Genomic DNA, 20,003 nt, shown 5'->3' on the forward strand with positions numbered 1-20,003 from the left:
GACATAATCGTGAATGATAACGCCAGGGAGTTTATTAAAGTGTTAGGTGAAGGTCGGGACACGCTTGGGACACGGGACAAGGATCCAATACGCGCTGGGATCAATAGAGAATAGAGTATTGACGTTTATTATCTGTGAAATCTGCGAACGGCGGGAAATCTTTAGAGATTTTGACAGGTTTTAACGTTATCGTTTGATTCAAGTTTGATTATAAAATAGTAATTGGAAAAATCTAATCGAAAAAAAAAAACAGATTATAAAATTTCGACTAAAAATTCGTAATCTATGATCTAGTGGTATTTTACAAATCTTTTAAATTTCTCTAAAACTCACACAGCCGTACAAATAAAAACTTGCTTATTCAAACCTTATGCAATGCATAGATATGATAAGAATAAATAAAGAATAAGGATGTCATAATTTCTTACAAATAAATTTGGAATAACGTCGATGTAACTATGCTCACGCTATGCAATAGGCGCGAAGCGGCATCGTCGCAATTCATTCACAAAATTATGAAAAACATTGAAATTGTCTACGGTTAAGCCTTGGTGCTGTCATTTTGCTGACGCTCGTTTGACTTCGTCGAATTTGTTGTGAAGTTTCATCATACGATGTTCTGTTTATTTATTTTTTAAATATTTATTGGAAATAATTTAAATATATCATTAAATATGCAAGCAAATGATAGATAACGCTATCCAATATCTGGAGAACAGAAGATAAACCCACCTTGAGATAGAGAGTTGCCAAATAACTGGTACTCAAAACATACAACTCCAGGCTTAGAAGATTTATATTTTCAACGAAAGTGTATATTATTGTGATAAGTTTAGAAATAAGTTTTATGTATGTATGGTTTGGCGCATGTTGTAAATAAATAAATCATTATAAATATCAAAAGGGGTTTTCATAATTTCGTATATTTTGACATTTCATACAAAATTTTCCATTTCAATAGGTAGGTACGTAATGAAATTATTAATTTGCTCAACTTTTTCTACTTCTCGTATTACTCTCATTGCTATTATCTCAAATTTAGATTGAAAATTGCTTCTAAAACTTGTAAAACATAGCACAATGTACTAAAAGATATAACATAACTCGGTTATGTCAGACTTATACTAGGGTGGTAGCCGTAATAAGGACGGAATAGCATTAGTATGAATACTTATTACGAAGTTATACTAGGTTACATTTATTTCGTGTTTATTTGTATGATTTTTCCTTATTCTTAGTTTATTCTTTGCATAAAATGTTATAACTCGTTTATTTGTACGGCTGACAGTCTTATACTTAAATAAAAAAATAATAATAAATTAGCTCAAACATCGCAAACGGTCTGTACCTAATGACGAGGAAAGGAGGAATTAATCAACCTTTCAGTGCTGGCCTTAGATGTAATTAATTGAATACCAGCCCCGGACGCCTCAAGGCCGCTGAGCGGGACAAAGAGTAGGTAATGGAGAGAGCTTTAGTACTGTATTTGTAAGCTTTGATAAATTTAATGCGATTTGATATATAATTTTACGGTACTATTGTTTGAGAATATAAAATGGTCCGAAATATAACGTCGAATGTGCAAGTCGATTTCTTTCTACCTTTTCGATTTTCTTATTTTAAATGATAATCTATTTCTTTAAATCAACAATAAAAATACCTTCATTTAAGAATTAAAAACCATATATGTGAGCTTTTATTTTACCAATTTATGTGTCTGAACATTATTAGTTAAACAAATGTGAATGTTGTATAGTGTCATACTGTTTGAATACCTAGCTCTCGATTCTTCATTCCCTTTTCAATCTCATCTAATCCTGAAATCTTTGCTTATTTCTATTTCGATACTCCTATGTACGGATTACTGATACTAACACAATTACACAACTATTGCTCCCGGTTTCATATTATACATACCATTAAAAAATCAGTTGCTTAAACTTAGACCTACCTTGTTACAAAATTCTAACGGAATACCGTTAGAATTTCGTAACAAATATGGAAAATTAAGAAAACACTTTCGTTTCTGAATGCGGTTTTATTTTTGTTAATAATTTATATAAAAAAAATACCATGCAGAAAACTGGTCAAGTGCAAGTTGGCATTTAAAAAAAAATTTTGTGTGGTTTTATGAAACCACGGTAAAAGTGAAACTGTTCGAACGGTTCCGAACACTGCTTTGTGTAGCGCATGTCGCGTGACGGTCGGCTGCCGAGTAGGTATACCTACTCGGCAGCCGCGATACACGCGACATGCGCTACACAGACCAAAAAGTTTGAGACGATGTAATAAAAGTTTCACTTTAAAAAGCTTTTTGTATCAATGGAGGAGCGACCATTTTCACAACATTTAGCCGACAAAAAACTGTTGCAGGCTCCACCTATATAAATAACCATATAAATAATGGTTGCAGTGTTAAGACATTGTTGCAGCATAACTAAATTGTGTCAAACTCTATTAAGCATTGGTTTATAAATATTCACCTTCTATTTCTCATAATATAGATATCGACCAGTTTGACCCACTTGTGCATGTTCATCTAAAATTTAATAAAACTTTGAAGCGTCGCACCGACTTTTCTATACGTATGTTGTCTCTAAATTCGACGAAAGTTTGAGACCGAATAAAATTATTAAAGTTTCTGTAATACTATTATATTGTGGTAAAACATAGGGGTTTAATAATAAATAATTGTTATACGATTATGTTCTTGAACTATACACTTGAATTTAGGTACTTACTTATTTGGAAAATAAATTACCTTTAGCAAACAGAATACTTTGTAAAGGAAAGTACCTATCTACTCTTAAATTACAATAATAAACCATATTTACCTAAATATTATTTTAAAAGCATTTTAGCTTTAGGTAATAAAGAAACGGGAAAAAAACGAAATAGATATGTAATTCAAAACTATATTAGTTTAGTATGATACCTACTATTAAATATTGTTGTAAGATATTAAATAACCGTTAAGTTAACTAAGTAGGTAACTAGATAACTACTAATATATGAAACAATAGAGAACTTCTATCATGTCATGAACACCATACTGAATTACCGTTTACCTACCTTCATTCAAGAGGAGAGGAGGCCATTAGTTTAGGTAAGCTGTTTTCAGAGTCTCAAGTTACGTGCCCCGAATCAAATGGAGGATTGTAATGAAAGAACTCATCAAGATCGTATTGAATATTTAAATATATGTCTTTGAAAATACACTGTAATCCTGAAAGCTTTTGTTCGCGACGAAATTATTTCGCTTAACAGTAAGTTATTGTGGATTGAAAATATCGCGGCTTAATTAATATCATATAGATTATGGTTTTGAATCGACATAACTAAAAACGATGGATAAATTAAATTTATCAGTTTTTTTATTACCATTTCAATTACTTAGTTATTAGTAGTATTTTTATTTTTTACAATCGATTAATCAATTGCAAAACTCAAACAAAATGCATAGTAGGTATAAAGAGGATCGTATAGGAGCTACCAACGTAGACAAGAGAGAATTTTGGTTCTTTGATATAGGTACTGTTTCTCTTCCTATTTCGGTTAGAGTCCGGGCTGTCTGGCTGGCCGCAGTGGTTGCGTTTATTAGTGCGCACAGGAAAATATCCGCAATTTAAAGTCATTTATTAACGCGTAATTTTTAATCTTTTGCCTTTAGATAGATCCCGATAGATATCAAAAACCCGACTATACTAAAATGACTTTTTTTTTAAAACGTTAATAGCTCCCGTACCAGGAATGCAAAAAGGAATCTATTCAAATCTAAGATAGGTACAAATTGATTTATAACTTTGTGGCAATATATGGTAATACATTTTTACTATACACCTAATACAATTATGATCGTAGTATTAATACTATACTGTATTAATAACCAGGTAACTAGCTATTCAATATCTTCTATTACGTACGATTACCGGTAGCTCGTTAGGCATAATTTATAATAATATCAACACATTTTACTTGGATACAATTTATGTATAAATAGGTCAGCTTTATCATCAAATTTGATGCTCCAATAACTCTAAATGTTGTTTTCATGAGCTATGTAACGAGAACGGAATAATTTGAGACGAGACCATTTGATACAGGAATCACCGCTGTATTTCATTGTCGGAATAAAGTATTGAGGAAATAAATAGGGATGACTTTAGGGTTGTCAACGCTTTCATCAACAAATGTTATTTAGATACGTCTTCAAAGAAATATAAATAAACAACATAATATAGGTACTTATTATTTTTTGGAACGTTATGGAGTTTATTGTTGTTACACTTCTTTTTTTGGATATAGGTTGAAAAAAATGTTTGATTCTTAACAAAAAGCTTTAATTAGTTGAGAGACGTCGTCGTCGTCTGTAAGGTATAGATCTACAGCCTTAAAGAATTTTTTCCTGAAAATTCTGAAAATAAATTCTTCAAATCAAACGCATCTCATATCGATTTAAAACAAAATACAAATACTAAGAAGAATCTTCAGATAATAACGATCGAAAAATCAACCCAGAGATAGCATCTTATTATTAGGGGTAGCTGCCCTAGGAGGGACTTAGTGGAGCGTTTTCTTCGTTATTATTTATTCTTCAACTTTTCGGCCTGCTTTAATTAACTATCATGAGACTAACAATCACTTGTTGCGAATATGCCTATCTATTATATAAATGTGTATAGAAAACGCGGACAAAGTAATTGCGTAGAAATTGTAACGCAATTCAAAACATAACCATAATATATTAGTTTATTCTAACTTGAAGTTTAAAGTTTAAACACTTACCATAATTAAATGTAACGGTCACACATACTGATTAAATTATGTAGGTATATGAATTATCCGATAAGATAAGAAAGAGCTTTAAGAAAGCTTAAGAATTGAATCTCTAATAACTTATAAGAAATCACGATTAAGACATCTAAGAAGCTCTCAAAAATAACAAAAATAAACGTAATATAAAAACAATGTACATTGAACCAACATCTTAGACCCAATAACAAAGGCCATACAGCAAACTATTGCTAATTAACGTCGAAAAAAAGATACACCTAAAGCAAAGATACAAATAAACATTGCTATCACTACAGTCCTTACTACAAGTAGTAAAAGGGCATACCTCGACCGTTCGCTTCCACGTCTGCCTGCGCACTGTAGATAAGCCCCGCCCTATATAGGGAAGCTTTCAGCTGTGTCATAGATTATTTCGCAGAACCGCCGACTCAGCTTTAACGAGTGCAATTAGGCGTGAAGTTATCTTTGTTTTGAATATGTACCTACAGAAAGTGAGTAAATCTGAGTCGATGCTTTTTACTGAATAGTTATTGCATTTTTTTTAATGAAATCAGCAACATAGAAGTATTATTGAAGTCCTATTTTGATGCTTAATATGATATTTAGTTAGCTAAAGATATTTTTCAGATAACGGTGCTGTGCAAAATAATGTATTTTATGGCGAACGAAAATCACATTAATTTCAGATTGAGACTACTCAAATAAGAAATATATGTACATATATAATTTATTTAAACGTTATTACTTATTAACATGAATAACGATACAAAGAGTTTGCCCAAATAGTCGAACGAAAATCTATAAATCCGAGAAAAAAGTAGCCCATTCTTTAGTCTGCTAACATAAAATCATATGAGAATATCTCTCCGTTGCGAAGTGAAATAAACACAAACTATCGTGTTTACAAATTATATTAGTAGGTAAAGATTTTATTTGTCTACACTACGTCTTTATCTTTGGAACAGCTGAACTTTAATCAGAAAATTTTAATCAGTTTTTCGAGGAATGATAGAAAAGCAACAAAAAGGTGTATTTCGGAAATATCAACAGCTTCGCGAGTATGGTATTGTATATTTTAGCATTTGCTAAGAAAAGACTACAAAATAGTTGATATGATTCTTTAATAACACAAGTATGGATAACACAATCACAAGGAACATCAATAAAAATACATCATCATAGGTTACACTCCAGCTTCAGTATTGAAGAATAGTAAAATAATTAAATAAAATGATTTAAAACGATAAACAACATTTTTGCGTTTTGACCTATTTCATATGTGCTTAAAATATTAAGATTTCAGCCAATCGTATCAAAATCTTTAAAATTTATTTGTTTGTAATATTCCGGTATTTCTCTCAAAATAATAGTTTTTGAAGTGAAACTTCTTTATCGGGGTTGGACAAAAATTTAGTGTAACATTTTTGCGTTACGCCGTACGCGTGACATTTTTGCGTTACGCCATACTCGTGACATTTTTAAGGTCATAAAGAAGTTTCACTTCTTACGTGTGTACTCTAAGTACACGCATACATTTTTTTTATATGGTATAGACTAAAGAGCAAGGCAACGACGAGGTGATGAAGGTGGCAAACTTAAAATATAGCTGTATTGACATAAAAGTGTATATACACAGAACAATAAAAACAGAATACAAAACATACGCGTAATATAATGAAATAGAGCAAATATATTAAGTATATCGTAAGTTACTTATATAAAAGTTTATAAACTATGATGAGAGGCACATAGAATCTTTTACTTATTACGCCCGTTATAGTTTTCTAAAAATTTTAAATTATATGAATATCTTGTTATAATTAAAAGTAAAATTAAACTTAAAATGAACAGTCTAATACGACCAACTAGGAAACCAGAATCAAACTTAAAAATTACAATAGTAAGTAATATAATTCTAACTCCTCCATAGCCTGAATTTTCTATTCCAAAAACGTCGGTCGAATAATATCTATCTTAATAAATAAACTTAATATAAATATACAAAAACATAGTATTTTTACCAATAAAAATCTGAAGTTTTTGTTTATACTTAACAACCAGAATTAATCTTCTGAATTTACTTCTCTTATAATAAATTAGTCTATCAAGAAGTTAGATTTATATTGTAAAACAAGCCTCATTGAGTATTTTAAGATCGAGCTACAGACCAAATAAACTAGATTACTAATTAGGCGCCAATAATATTAAAAGCAAAAAAGGTCAACACAACATTCGATCATTAAAATCGGCACTCTAACGCACACGCGATTAAACGTCAAAGTAAGATGGCATGATTCAATCATCGCGAACGAAGAAGAGACGACAATTCTGACTAATTAGCCACCTTTTAACGTGCTGCTCTTGGAGCGCGTTACGCGATTGGCATACAGCCCCGCATCACGCAGTGCAACGCGTACAGCTACTTACAATATGACTGTTAACTCTAATACGCACGTCGCGTCTGCGCTTGTCATGCGTTTGCCGTGCGGAACGGCAACGACGCATGAGCCGTTTGTCGCACGGAAAGGCAACCTCGCGTCAGCCGCTCGTCATCAGTTCACCGTGCGGAGCGGCAACGTCGCGTCAGCCGCTGCACAAGCGTTCACCATGCGGAGCGACAACGTCGCGTCATACGTTCGCCTTGCGGCGCGGCAACGTCGCGTCGCGTTGAACATGGACAGTTTTATTTCTTCGCAAGATTCAAGCGAGCATTTGTCCTACAATTATCAATTTGTCCTACAATTATTGATGAAAGCGCATGACGTGCGGTATTACTATAACAGTAATAGGACAAATAGTAAATTTGACATTTTTTTTAACAATATGACAAGAAGAGTTTCATAGCACTATTAACAGCATAAAAAAACAAACGTGTTTTTTTAATGCATATACTATAAATAATTGTATTCCTCAAATCATATAATATTGTTATACACTCAATTAGGCACTAGAAATCGTTATGTAACCTAGTTTATTCATGATCTGCAGAAATTTAAAATTATTAGAATTAATAAAGACAATACAAACTAATAGTACTAATAACTATATCTCACTAAAATATTTTTGCCAAAATACATGACTAAAGCAAAGCTTAATTTTAAAATTCATTATAACACAGTTTAACAAGAAGTAATAAATATAAGACTAATAAATTTTAATATTTAAAATAATATACAGCGTAATAACTACGTTTAAAGTATATTTTTTTCATTAAATATGCATAATAGGCACCTTTTTCTAAAACATTTTATTTTCAATCCAAGACTCTCGCAATTTTTTTACCTAATATCGATTCCAAAGATTTAATATTTTTAGAACAACTTTCTTGGTTAAAATCAAGAAGCTTATATCTAATACACTGGAGATTGCACTATGAACGTTTACTTGTCACGGGAAGGTATGACCTTGAATGACGCCTGGTTGTTTTTTGTCCCTTTCACACCTAACTTGGCAAGTTGGTGTGAAAGGGATGAAGGAACAACCAGGCGTCATTCAAGGTCATACCTTCCCGTGACAAGTAAACGTTCATAGTGCAATCTCCAGTGTATTAGATATAAGCTTCTTGGTTAAAATCAAAACATCAAATTTAATTTGTTCATTAAATCAATGTTTTAGTCTGTTACAGTACTATTGATTCATAGTACCCTGTACTACGAAACCACCGAAATTATCTTCAAAATACTAAAACACATCACTTACATTCTTCCAATATCACTTCAAAAAACCTCCATACAAACCCTAAATTTCTCGTTAACTCTTTTCCGGCGACAAATTAATAGTGATATCACCAACATTAGTTTTATCCAACAGATTTGTGAATGTGATAGTTATGCGTCCGTCCGATTCCTTCCGCATATCTGATTGTTGGACGTCATTCTTGCCGTCGTTGCCCTCGTAGTGTGACGGGTAATGACGTTTCAGTTCACGCAATAGACGGAATTTCATTTGACATACGTCGCATCTGAAAAAAAAAATGGTCTGTTCGAAGTATTGTAGAACAAAGGAAGAAAAATGTACTGTTTGATTAATGGGAAATAAAACACCAAAAAAATAAAGTAAAACACCAAAACAATAATACTACTTACAAATTGCATAGAAAATGACAAAAAACAAAATGACAAATGACAATAAATACAAAACATATGCATAATACAACAGAAATGGGTCTCAAGATTCTCAATAAGTATAATATTAAAGAAAACCTATTAGTTTTTGTAACCTGAACCCTTATAATATGTAAGTAATTTGTTATCTTGGCAGAGGTAAAACATTAAGCCAGTTTTTATGACAAAATAACACAACATTATCTCATTGCTCCTAACAAAGAATAAAATTGCTCTACGCGCCAAAACTATTATAAAATAAATAAATAAATAAATATCTCATTGCTCCTAACAAAGAATAAAATTGCACTGCGCCAAAAATTTTCACATTAATAAAAAATAATACATGTCACACAACAACAAAAAAACAACTGTCAAACATCAAAAAAAGTAGGGATGTAACGATACCGATACAGATACCGATATATCGGCCGATATATCGGCAAGCCGATATATCGGTATCGCCGATAATAAATCAACCGATACCGATATTTTTTTATTAAATTATTTCTTTTCTTTTATGTTTTTGCATTGTATTTATTCATATTGTTTTATTTCTGTTTCTGTAATAGTGTTAAGGAAGAGCGGAACCTCCTGACACAAGCATTTTATTTGCTTACTAGGAGTGTTCCAATCACAAATTTGTTTATGTAAAGGAAAGAAAGAAATAATTTTGAATTTTTTTAATTTTTAACGTGATAACGTTTTTAAAATCGTTTTAGTCGGGTGACATGTTCATAAACTTGTGTCACACCAAAACCTCACGAGCGCGATCGCAGGTATAACGAGAGAGAGACGGACCGATCTCCCGTTTCATCTCGAGCGCTGCCACTGCATTATGTTATCACGTAAACATCTCGATCGTAAACCTACTTTACAAACATCCAATTTTTTTGATATCAAATAATTCAAAAATCCGCGCCCAATGAACGATGCGGGAGGATCTTTTACAAAGCAGCTAACCCTCATTTTTAAGCTAAAAGGTAGTTATCCGATTCTGGTGATGCATCAGTTTTGGGGATGAGAGTGATGATGAAATAATGTCGCTCCCAAGCAGAGTACCGATTGTTTTTGATTTTCTTTTACAAGACGTATTGTTTCTGATCAGGTTTACTAAGTTTTAAACAATCTAGCAGCTAAATTACGGAAAATATAACAAGTCAAAGTTACGAAAATTTGGTAGATAATGGTTACGACAGTGCGAACTTTCAATCGTACTTCTCTGTTTAGACTCTGATTTGTCTCTGTAACCGAGAAAGAGAAGAAAGACAGTCTGTACTATTTAATTTTTAAAACTATTTATTAATTATGTAATTTACCCCTTGGGTGGAATTAGTAATCGACTGTCAAGCAATGTACTAGAGATGGTGATACAAACATTGTTAGGAGTACACTACCTTTGACCCGCTGACGGGGAGTCCATTTTGCAACTATTGCTATTTTTTCTTATCTTTATATGTATTAGATTATTAAGATTTGTATTTTTTACATAGTAGCAAATAAAAAGTTTTCTACCTCCTGCTATTTTCCACATATTCTGGTATATTATATTTTCTGAATGTGGATGAAAGAGTCTTCTAATCATTTGATAAGCGGTTCTACATTATTTATTAAGAGCATCCCACATGTAAGAGCTTGTAGCCCTATTGAAACCAGGGTTTTATTTTTTCAAAAACCTTGTGCACAAGTCTTAATTTTTTTTTCAGGAAACGATTTATGTTTATATGTTTGTGGTTCTATATGTACTCACATATCCGTGACTTGCAGAAGAATATTTATAAAATAACGTTAAAATTGCAATTCTAAATGAATATACGGTTCCAAAAAAGAAAAGCGAGAAGATTTATCTCAATCTTAACCCCTTCGCAGACTAACTTCGCAGAAGAATATTTATAAAATAACGTTAAAATTGCAATTCTAAATGAATATACGGTTCCAAAAAAGAAAAGCGAGAAGATTTATCTCAATCTTAACCCCTTAATGAGCCACTGTAATGAAATAAACGTGAACATGACGAGAAATAAAGGTTAATTTTATCGAAAACTTAAAAGAGTCATTTAGTAAAAGAGTTTAAAATACTTGTTACTCACAATAAGACGCTAAAACCATTAATTTAGATAGTGTTTAAATCCTTAATACTTAAACCTAAAAGCTTTTGATCCTTTTCCTTTCCATTGGTTGATGGTTGACCTAGAGGATGTAATTCCCGAGAGCAAAGCCTCAGACAGCAGCAAATTTTTAACATTAGTAAGATTAAAATTTAGTACAACTATATAGAATCATAGTACAAAAGCATCCAAAAACCCTTAAACGCTGATTATAAAGTTTTTGAAATTTAAATTAAAACGAAAGTCATAGCTTAAAAGTAGTTATAGTAGCTTAACGACGTTTTAGGTAAGCATTTTATTACTAAATAAAAAAAAATCACAAAATGAAAATAAAAATACTAAATTACTTAGCTAAAAAGTCGCTATGGTATGTAAACGGCCGTCTTGTCCAGTAAATAGTTAAAATTTTCAGATTATTATGCTGAACTAAACGAGAAAAAGTGAATTTAAAAATAAATTATAACAGTTTCTGGGTAAAAACTAATATTTATATATAATTAAATGTCGATCGATGTATCTCACAATAATTATTGTAAGTGTCATAATTTTTAAGAAATAACGATTTCCGTGTTTTTTGCCATTTACTCGAAACTCACTTCGTGGGCCTAACGGCTTTCTAGTTAAAGGACGGCAGAATAGTAAACTTTTATTAGGTACGGATTGTATGTGTATTACTTAAAGTTTAACTGACTTCGTAAAATAATAATACTAAAATAAATGGTTTTGTTGTTTTTTGATTTGGCATTTTTATTTAAAAGAAAACGATTAACAGTTGTCTCTGTTAAATGTTGGTAACTTTTTATGCATAATTCACTATTTATTTTTCTACCAAGCCATCGATATCGGTATCGGTATCGGTATCGCCGATACATTACTACAAATATCGGTATCGGTATCGTATCGGCAAAATCATGTATCGTTACATCCCTAAAAAAAAGCAAAAAATTAAAAAATGGAAGCACCCACTGGTATATATTTTGTCCCACGTGCACCCTTGTGTGCTTCACGAGGTCGCCGCTCTGCGTGAACGCGCGCACGCAGTACGCGCAGCGGTACGGCTTCTCGCCCGTGTGTATGCGCTCGTGCCGCTTCAGGTGGTCCTTGCACGTGAACCTGGATGGTTTTGAAGTGAAAACTTCTTTAGCGGCGTTGGGTATAAAATCTTAAACTCTTGCCAGGACACGTGGCCTGATCGAAAAAGCGTAAGACGGATGTTTTTTTTAGCCTTTATATTCCATGCGTAAGACGGATACCATTCCAAAATATCAAACATGCTGAACGTTAATAATCAAGTTTTCACTTCTTCCGGCACTCCCGGAGTGCAACCCGTCTTTTTTTTAGTCTAGTTTTAATCCAGGTTTAAGTCTAGTCTCGAGAATCTGAGTTTTTAATCTAGTCTCTAGAATTTGCTTTTCGCTTTACATTTATTGTAGTAGATTATTGTGGAAAATTCTACAAAAAGCTGACAAGAAATTTTGCAGATGATAAAATTGAGGCTTTTAGGGAATGGATATAAAATATATTCATTATGTTATTGGTTCATACTCTATTTATCTCTGTCTACTCTGTCTATACCAAATAGTTTCTCAATACATTTGCAATAAATTGCACTATAACTTGATAAAAAAATCGCATAATAGTCATTTTAATCACATAAAATCTTTGATTTCCTGCAATTTCTATGGTGCATAACGGCTTTATTAGATCCAAAAGAGATGTTTTTAGTATTGAATTGATAAATACAATTAATGAAAAAAATTCTGGTTAGATTGAATTTTTACAAACTTACCTCATATCACAAGAATCACATGCAAACGGTTTTATTCCCAAATGTATCAATTTATGTTTCTTCAGGGACGTCGGTTTCGTGAATGTTGAGTTACATTCTGTACATTTGTAAGGGTGCGCGTCTGTGTGTGTAACCATGTGACTCGTCATTTGACCTGAAGAGAGATTATTTAATTATTTATTAATAACTAGCGGTCCGCCCCGGCTTCGCCCGTGGTACATTTACGTTTTCTCTACATAAGAACCATCCTCGTACTTCAAGGAATATAATAAAAAAAGAATTATGGAAATCGGTTCACCCGTTCACGCGTGATGGCCATGTCCAAGGAAAACGGGTTTCATTTTTATTCTTTATATTCTATATAATATATTCTTTCTCTAATTAATAAAATTAAAAATATAATATAAATTCTCTTTTGAAAAAATATTAGGTTACTCTTATTTTTTCAGGTTTAATATAGGAAATAAGTTATGTGAAATATATTGTTAGTGTCAGATTTTTCTTAAAATTGGTAGTACTAGAGTGCGTTTCACGAAAGAGTTCCCCTGCCGTTATGTTGGCATACCTGACTGTCAAAAACGAAAATATTTTTTTTTTAATCAAAAATGACAGAGAAAATATTCTCCTTTCTTCCTAGCCTTATCCTAGTCCAAGATCCCAGAGCGATAAGACATGACTTATTTTCTAAAAGATGAAACTTTAAGTTCTCAGTAGTGTCTCATGTACTTTGTATACCTGCGTGTTTGTGAAGTTTGCCCAGTGACACCTGGGCAGGTACCAGGTGAGAAAGGTGACTAAAAATAAGAGTTACTAATTTAGATGGCTGATTTTTAGGTATATTTTATAGAATATCATTCTCAAATGGTATCGCAAGTATCAGACACTTTTCATGGACCAAAACTTTTGTCAGACGCTTTAAAGCTCCACCAAAAATAACCAACTAAACTTTACTTATTTTTTAATGTCTGATTTTTTAATATGTTAGTACTCACGGTGAGTACTCACGGCCGAATATTTTTTGTGTTTAGTGGATTTTTGGTCATTCCAATTTGTCTGACTGTTTAAATATAATTTTGTAATAGTTATGTTGATAACATATTAAAAAATCAGACATTAAAAAATAAATAAAGTTTAGTTGGTTATTTTTGGTGGTGCTTTAAAGCGTCTGAAAAAGTTTTGGTCCATGAAAAGTGTCTGATACTTGCGATACCATTTGAGAATGATATTCTATAAAATATATCTAAAAATCAGCTATCTAAATTTAAGTAAAGTAACTCTTATTTTTAGTCACCTTTCTCACCTGGTACCTGCCCAGGTGTCACTGGGCAAACTTCACAAACATGCAGGTATACAAAGTACATGAGACACTACTGAGAACTTAAAGTTTCATCTTTTAGAAAATAAGTTATGTCTTATCGCTCTGGGATCTTACTCTATCCCGTATCTTACGGGGTCGGCTGCCTAGAAAGGAGAATATTTTCTCTGTCATTTTTGATTAAAAAAAAATATTTTCGTTTTTGACAGTCAGGTAAGCCAACATAACGGCAGGGGAACTCTTTCGTGAAACGCACTCTAGTCACTCCTTTAACTATGTCAATTACAATTTTAACATACTCAATTTATTTATGAATAAATATATTTCTACATTATGATTACCTTTAGTACAAAATGCTTTTGGACACAGCTTGCAAGCAAATGGTTTGAGCCCGGCATGCCTCATAAGATGTTGTCGTAAGTTAGATCTATTGTTGAAGCCTTTCCCACATTCAGAACACAAAAATGGAGTTTCCCCTGTGTGTATCCGTACATGATCTTTTAGCGTACAAAGTTGAGTGAATGCTGAAAAATAATTGTAATCATAAACAAAATTAATATAAAAAGGTATTTCTTAAATTGATTGTTTACTTTTCTTTACAAAATATTCTAAGATTTTTAAAATTATTATTAAAGATGATGATTTTGCAAGAATATCTATAAAATTACCACACTTTTAAATCAAAAAAGGACTTGAACATGTCATCTGCTCAAGAAAATCTATTTTGATGCGCAATATATGACATTTATTCTACATTAAAATCAACAGATTACAACGAAAATATACATACATTTTTGACAATGCGGACATACATATGGCTTAACATTTTTATGTTTATTCATGTGATCCAACAACTGGTCTCGCCTTGAATAGCTTTTTGTACACTCTGTGCATTTGTAAGGCTTATCACCCATATGCAATCTCATGTGACGTCTCAATAATGTCTTTAGAGCAAAATACTTGTTACAATGATCACATTTGAACTTCTCCCCAACTGACTTATCATGCTTCCTCAAATGTGTCAATAGAGCTCTCGGTTTACTGAACACTGCATCACATTCCCTACACTTATATCCCTCATTCTCAATTTTTACCTCTAAACTATTGTTATCTACAGTGTTATTTATATCACATTCTGCTATATCACAATGTTTTAATAAATGTTTTTCCAATGACGACTGTCTGTGGAATCGTTTATTACATTTTGGACAGGATAAGCTAGCCGATTCATGTGTAGTTAAGTGTTTCAAAAACTTTTTGTGTTTGTTAAATTGTTTTTGACAAGTTTTACACTCATATGTTTCCAATTCAGAATCCTGCTTCGCAGATACCATGTCATCGAGGAAATCTTTATAATTGTCGAAATAATTTGAGTCTTCCTGTTTAACTGCTACTTCGTACTGTTCATGCTTAATTGGAGTAAAAAATAACATCTTCTTCAGTTCGGTTTCCGATTGTACAGCTTGAAGCCGAAACGTATGAACAATTTGTAAAGTTTTGGCGCATGTTTCGCATAGTAATTGAGGCAAACCATCCTCCTTTGAAATCTGTAATTAAGATTTAAGCTCTGATTACCAACTCGAGCCCATACTACGTAACAATTTATTTATTTATTTATTTATTTAACAATTTTATGTACCATTACAAATTTTACAATCATATAATATTTACAAAAAAAGGAAACATTCACAGCACATAAGGCAACCTTATCGCTTATCAGCGATCTCTTCCAGGCTGCCCAAGGTAAAGGATAAAGATTGATATTAAATGGGTACACGGGTGGCAATGAAAATAAAGATAAAAGAGAGTAAATAAAATACATATTATATGAATAATAAAAGAAGATATAATACATACTATTATTTTGAAGGAAAAGCTAAATCAGATAAATGTTTATTTAAAAGAGTTTTAAAGGAACTTTTCGAGGAAGCTCGTCTTACAGCTATAGGCAAAGAATTCCAAAGTCTGATAGCGGTTATTACAAAGGATTTACCAAGGAAACTAGTGTGGTGAGAAGGAAAGCTAAGGAGAAGGTTATCAGCGGAACGAAGAGTATAAACACCTGAATCTAGGAAATTAAATTGTTCTTTTAAATAGGAGGGAGAATTGGGATCAAAGAGGATGGAAAATAACAACTTCAACGCATTTGCATTCCGGCGAAGTCTTATAGGAAGCCACTTGAGTTTATTACGAAACTGGGAAACGTGGTCATATTTACGAAGACCGTAAACAAAACGAATGCAGAAATTTTGGAGACGCTCAAGTGTATTTAAATGCTCTTCACTAAGATCAGTGGTACAGGCGTCAGCATAATCAAGGAGCGGAAGAAGTAGGGATTTAGCTAACATAATTTTGGTAGAAATCGGTAAGAAATGCCGTAAACGTCTTAGAGAACTAGCCGCTGCGTAGAGTTTGCGACTTGTCTCTTTTACGTGGTACGACCAAGACAGAGTCGTGTCAAAGTGAACCCCCAGGTTTTTTACAGATTTTTGAAATTCAATGACGGAGCCATCTATATAAACTTTGGGGATGTATGTCCAGTCAATCCGCGAGATTAAATAGGGGCTACCAATGATTATGACTTGGCTTTTGCTTGGGTTAATATTCAGACCGTACATCTGACTCCAATTCAAAATTCTCTCCAAATCGGTGTTCGTGTTTAAGATTGCGGAGGATAGGTTCTCGAGGGTAGACTGGGTGTATATCTGGAGATCGTCAGCATACATGTGATAGAGAGAAGATAAATTATTAGTTATGGAATTAATAAAAATAGCAAATAGGAGAGGGGACAAAACGCCACCTTGCGGAACGCCTGCAACAACATCACACCAGGACGATGACTTATCCTCCAATAATACATGCTGTCGGCGACCGTGCAAGTAACTGTGAAACCAATCAACCACTGTAGGAGATATGTTAATAGAATGAAGCAGTTGTAGCAGTATGTCGAAATCGACGGTGTTAAAGGCATTACTAAAGTCTAGGAGGGTTAGAACTGTCAACTGCTTCTTTTCCATTCCATTACGTATGTCATCCGTGACTTTAACAAGTGCAGTAGTCGTACTATGTCCTGGACGAAAACCAGATTGGAAGGGACTGAGAATACTGTTTTTGTATAAGAAGGAACTTAACTGTTGGTGGATAAGGCGTTCAAGGACTTTGGAAAGGAAAGGAAGAATGGAAATTGGTCGGAAATCAGAGAAGGAATTTGGATTAGATTTCTTTGGGAGAGGGATAATTTTAGCGTCTTTCCAAATGTCAGGAAATTCACTGGAGGATATGGAAACGTTGAGGATGTGGGTAATGACAGGAGCAATTATATCAAGGATGGGGACAAACATATTACGACTAACTGAGTCACATCCGACGGCATTCGATGAAATGGACAGTATATTCTTTTTAACATCACTGACAGTGAATTGATTAAAAGAGAACGGTGGATGAGTAGGAGTTGCAGTTGATGAAAGATATTGAAGTGTTGACCTTTTTTGATCAGGGCAAAGATGGGAAGAAGATGCAAAATGTTTGTTCAACAATTCGATATTTATATTGGGGGGTATGTTATTTGATTGGGATTTACCAACTCCTAAAGTTTTTAAAAATTTCCAAATTTTACATGTGTCGCCGTTCTCGACGGAATTATGGATATGGCGTCTTTGTGCATCTCTACACAATGTATTGCAACGATTCCGGATATTTCTGTACTTTTCCCGTGCAAAATCGGTTTTAGCGGTTTTGAGCTTGGCTTTAGCGTTATTCTTTTTGTGCAATAAAGTTTTTAATTCGGGAGTAAGCCAGGGCGCAGGAAGGTGCTTAATTTTAATACGTCTTAGCGGGGCATGCTTATCAAAAATCTGTAAGAGCAAGCAATTAAACAAGTTAATTTTTTCATTTATTGAACAGACGTCATAAATCATATCCCAATTGACATTTTTGGCATCGTCTAACAGCATTTCTAAATCGATACCACCAAAATTGCGCCGCAAAAGGTAGGAAGGCTTGAGTTTGGGAGGACGTAGGTTGTAGGATAAATGGATGAGGTCATGGTAAGAGAAAGCGTCGGCTGAACACTGACCATAGTTAGAGACTAAATTAATATTTGAAACTATCATGAGATCTAGGAGTGAAGGATTACAGTTGGGACTGAAATGTGTAGGATTCGAAGGCAAGGTTTGAAGGTTAAAAGAATCTAGAAGGGAGAGTAATTTTTTACTACGGGAGTCATCTTTTACCAGACAGGTATTAAAGTCACCCATAAGTAAAACGTGCTGGTAAAGAGGAATAAATCGGTCAAGGAGGAGTTGAAAGGAAGGAAAGTAATTAACAGTTAAAGAGGGACTATAAAAAACTCCTAAGAGTATTTTAGTGTTGGAGAGAAGGATTTCAAGGAGGAGGTGCTCGGCCGCATCAGCAGGGGGGGGCTGAGAGGATGCGCTTAGTAGCGAGTACGGTATATGAGAGCGTAAGTATATCGCTACTCCTCCCCCGGTTCTACCGATGCGGTCATTGCGGATGAGTTGGAAACCGGGAAGGGAGAAATTAGTTGAAGGAAGGGATGGCTTGAGCCAGGTTTCGGAGATAAGGATTGCGTGGATATTTTCGGAGTTAAATGAAGCGAGCATATCGGGATAATGAGCCGGAATGCTTTGGGCATTGATATGAACTACGTTGAAGTTTTTATTAGAGTTATGGAAAATATTGGAAAGAGTAAAATCTAAAGGAGGAGAGGAAGCACTGTGAAAGGAATCACTATCAGACGAAGGCGGGGAATTATTGCTGTAAACAAAACTATTATTTGTGGAAGACATATTATACATTAAGATAGAAAAAAAAATTAATAAATAATAATAATAAAGGTATAAAATATGTAAATAAAAATAAATAATATGTATATATATTGTATGAGAAAGATATATAATAAATACTATTAAATATAAAACAATTATTAATACTCAGGTATATATAAATAAGGAATAATAAGAAAAAAGACGAATAAACACTGATTATACTAAAAATATAAAAACAATAAATTAAGGTAATTAATTATCCTGTACCTTCGGCGCACCATTATACTATTACAGTGTTTTTAAATTAAGTAAAAAAAAAAAAAAAAAAAGGTATTGATGTAACAAAAACTAGCAACAATGACAATAAGAAATTTAAATTATAAGTATATAAAATATGTTGTCTATTTACAATAGAAAATTCACAAATAAACTTACTACTAAAGAAGTTGTCTCCGTCAACACGTCAGCTAATTTTAACAAACAATTTTCTTCTATTTTAACTGGTCCAAATAAGTCCACCATGTTTACATTATTTTTCATACAAGTACGACAAGTTTTTGTCAAGTCAACCATTATTGGTTATTCCTTTATAATCGAATTCATACGATTTAAGTATATGTGTTTAATTAGCTATTCAATTTATAAAACACGAATAGATTCTATTATTTAATGTTTAATGATACATTTGACAATCTATATCACTATGACAATTGCTATGACAACATGATGACAACATGATGACAACAACAACCATTGTCCATTTACCACTCAAGCCATAAACTTTTTAATTTTATACCTTGAATTTTTACTTTTGATCTGTCATCACTAGACATCGGATTATTTATGCACTATCAAAATGCCAAAATATGCATGCAAATATGCACTAAAAAAGGCCGAAATATGCACTAAAAACGACTGATATGCCTAAAATATGCACAATACAAAATCAAAAAACCTTTATTATTTTATATATTTAAATCAAAGATTGTACAAATACAGTGAAATGCCAAAATAGGGTTTGTTTACTCGCTGAGCGTTCTGATTGGCTAATAAAGGTTAGTCGACCAATCAAAACTCCCGTTACTTAACGAAATATGCACTATTGGG

The 20,003-nt window shown here is 32.9% G+C and overlaps 1 protein-coding gene across 1 annotated transcript; it reads right to left on the minus strand.

Annotated features, from left to right (window-relative positions):
• Nucleotides 1-8,260: 8,260 nt before the first annotated feature.
• On the minus strand, nucleotides 8,261-19,603 carry LOC149907227 (uncharacterized). The gene is made up of 6 exons (XM_090103598.1): nucleotides 19,332-19,603; nucleotides 14,900-15,656; nucleotides 14,451-14,633; nucleotides 12,795-12,948; nucleotides 11,972-12,118; nucleotides 8,261-8,755 (listed from the first exon to the last, which is right to left on the minus strand). The coding sequence occupies exons 1-6, from the start codon at nucleotides 19,467-19,469 to the stop codon at nucleotides 8,545-8,547; spliced, it is 1,590 nt and encodes a 529-aa protein (XP_089959724.1). The 5' UTR covers nucleotides 19,470-19,603; the 3' UTR covers nucleotides 8,261-8,544.
• Nucleotides 19,604-20,003: the final 400 nt, after the last annotated feature.

The sequence above is a fragment of the Colias eurytheme genome, chromosome 7, assembly GCF_061535395.1.
Source record: "Colias eurytheme isolate Ceu_HAF_F1 chromosome 7, ilColEury1 Martin Lab GWU primary, whole genome shotgun sequence".
Taxonomy (NCBI): Eukaryota; Metazoa; Arthropoda; class Insecta; order Lepidoptera; family Pieridae; genus Colias; species Colias eurytheme.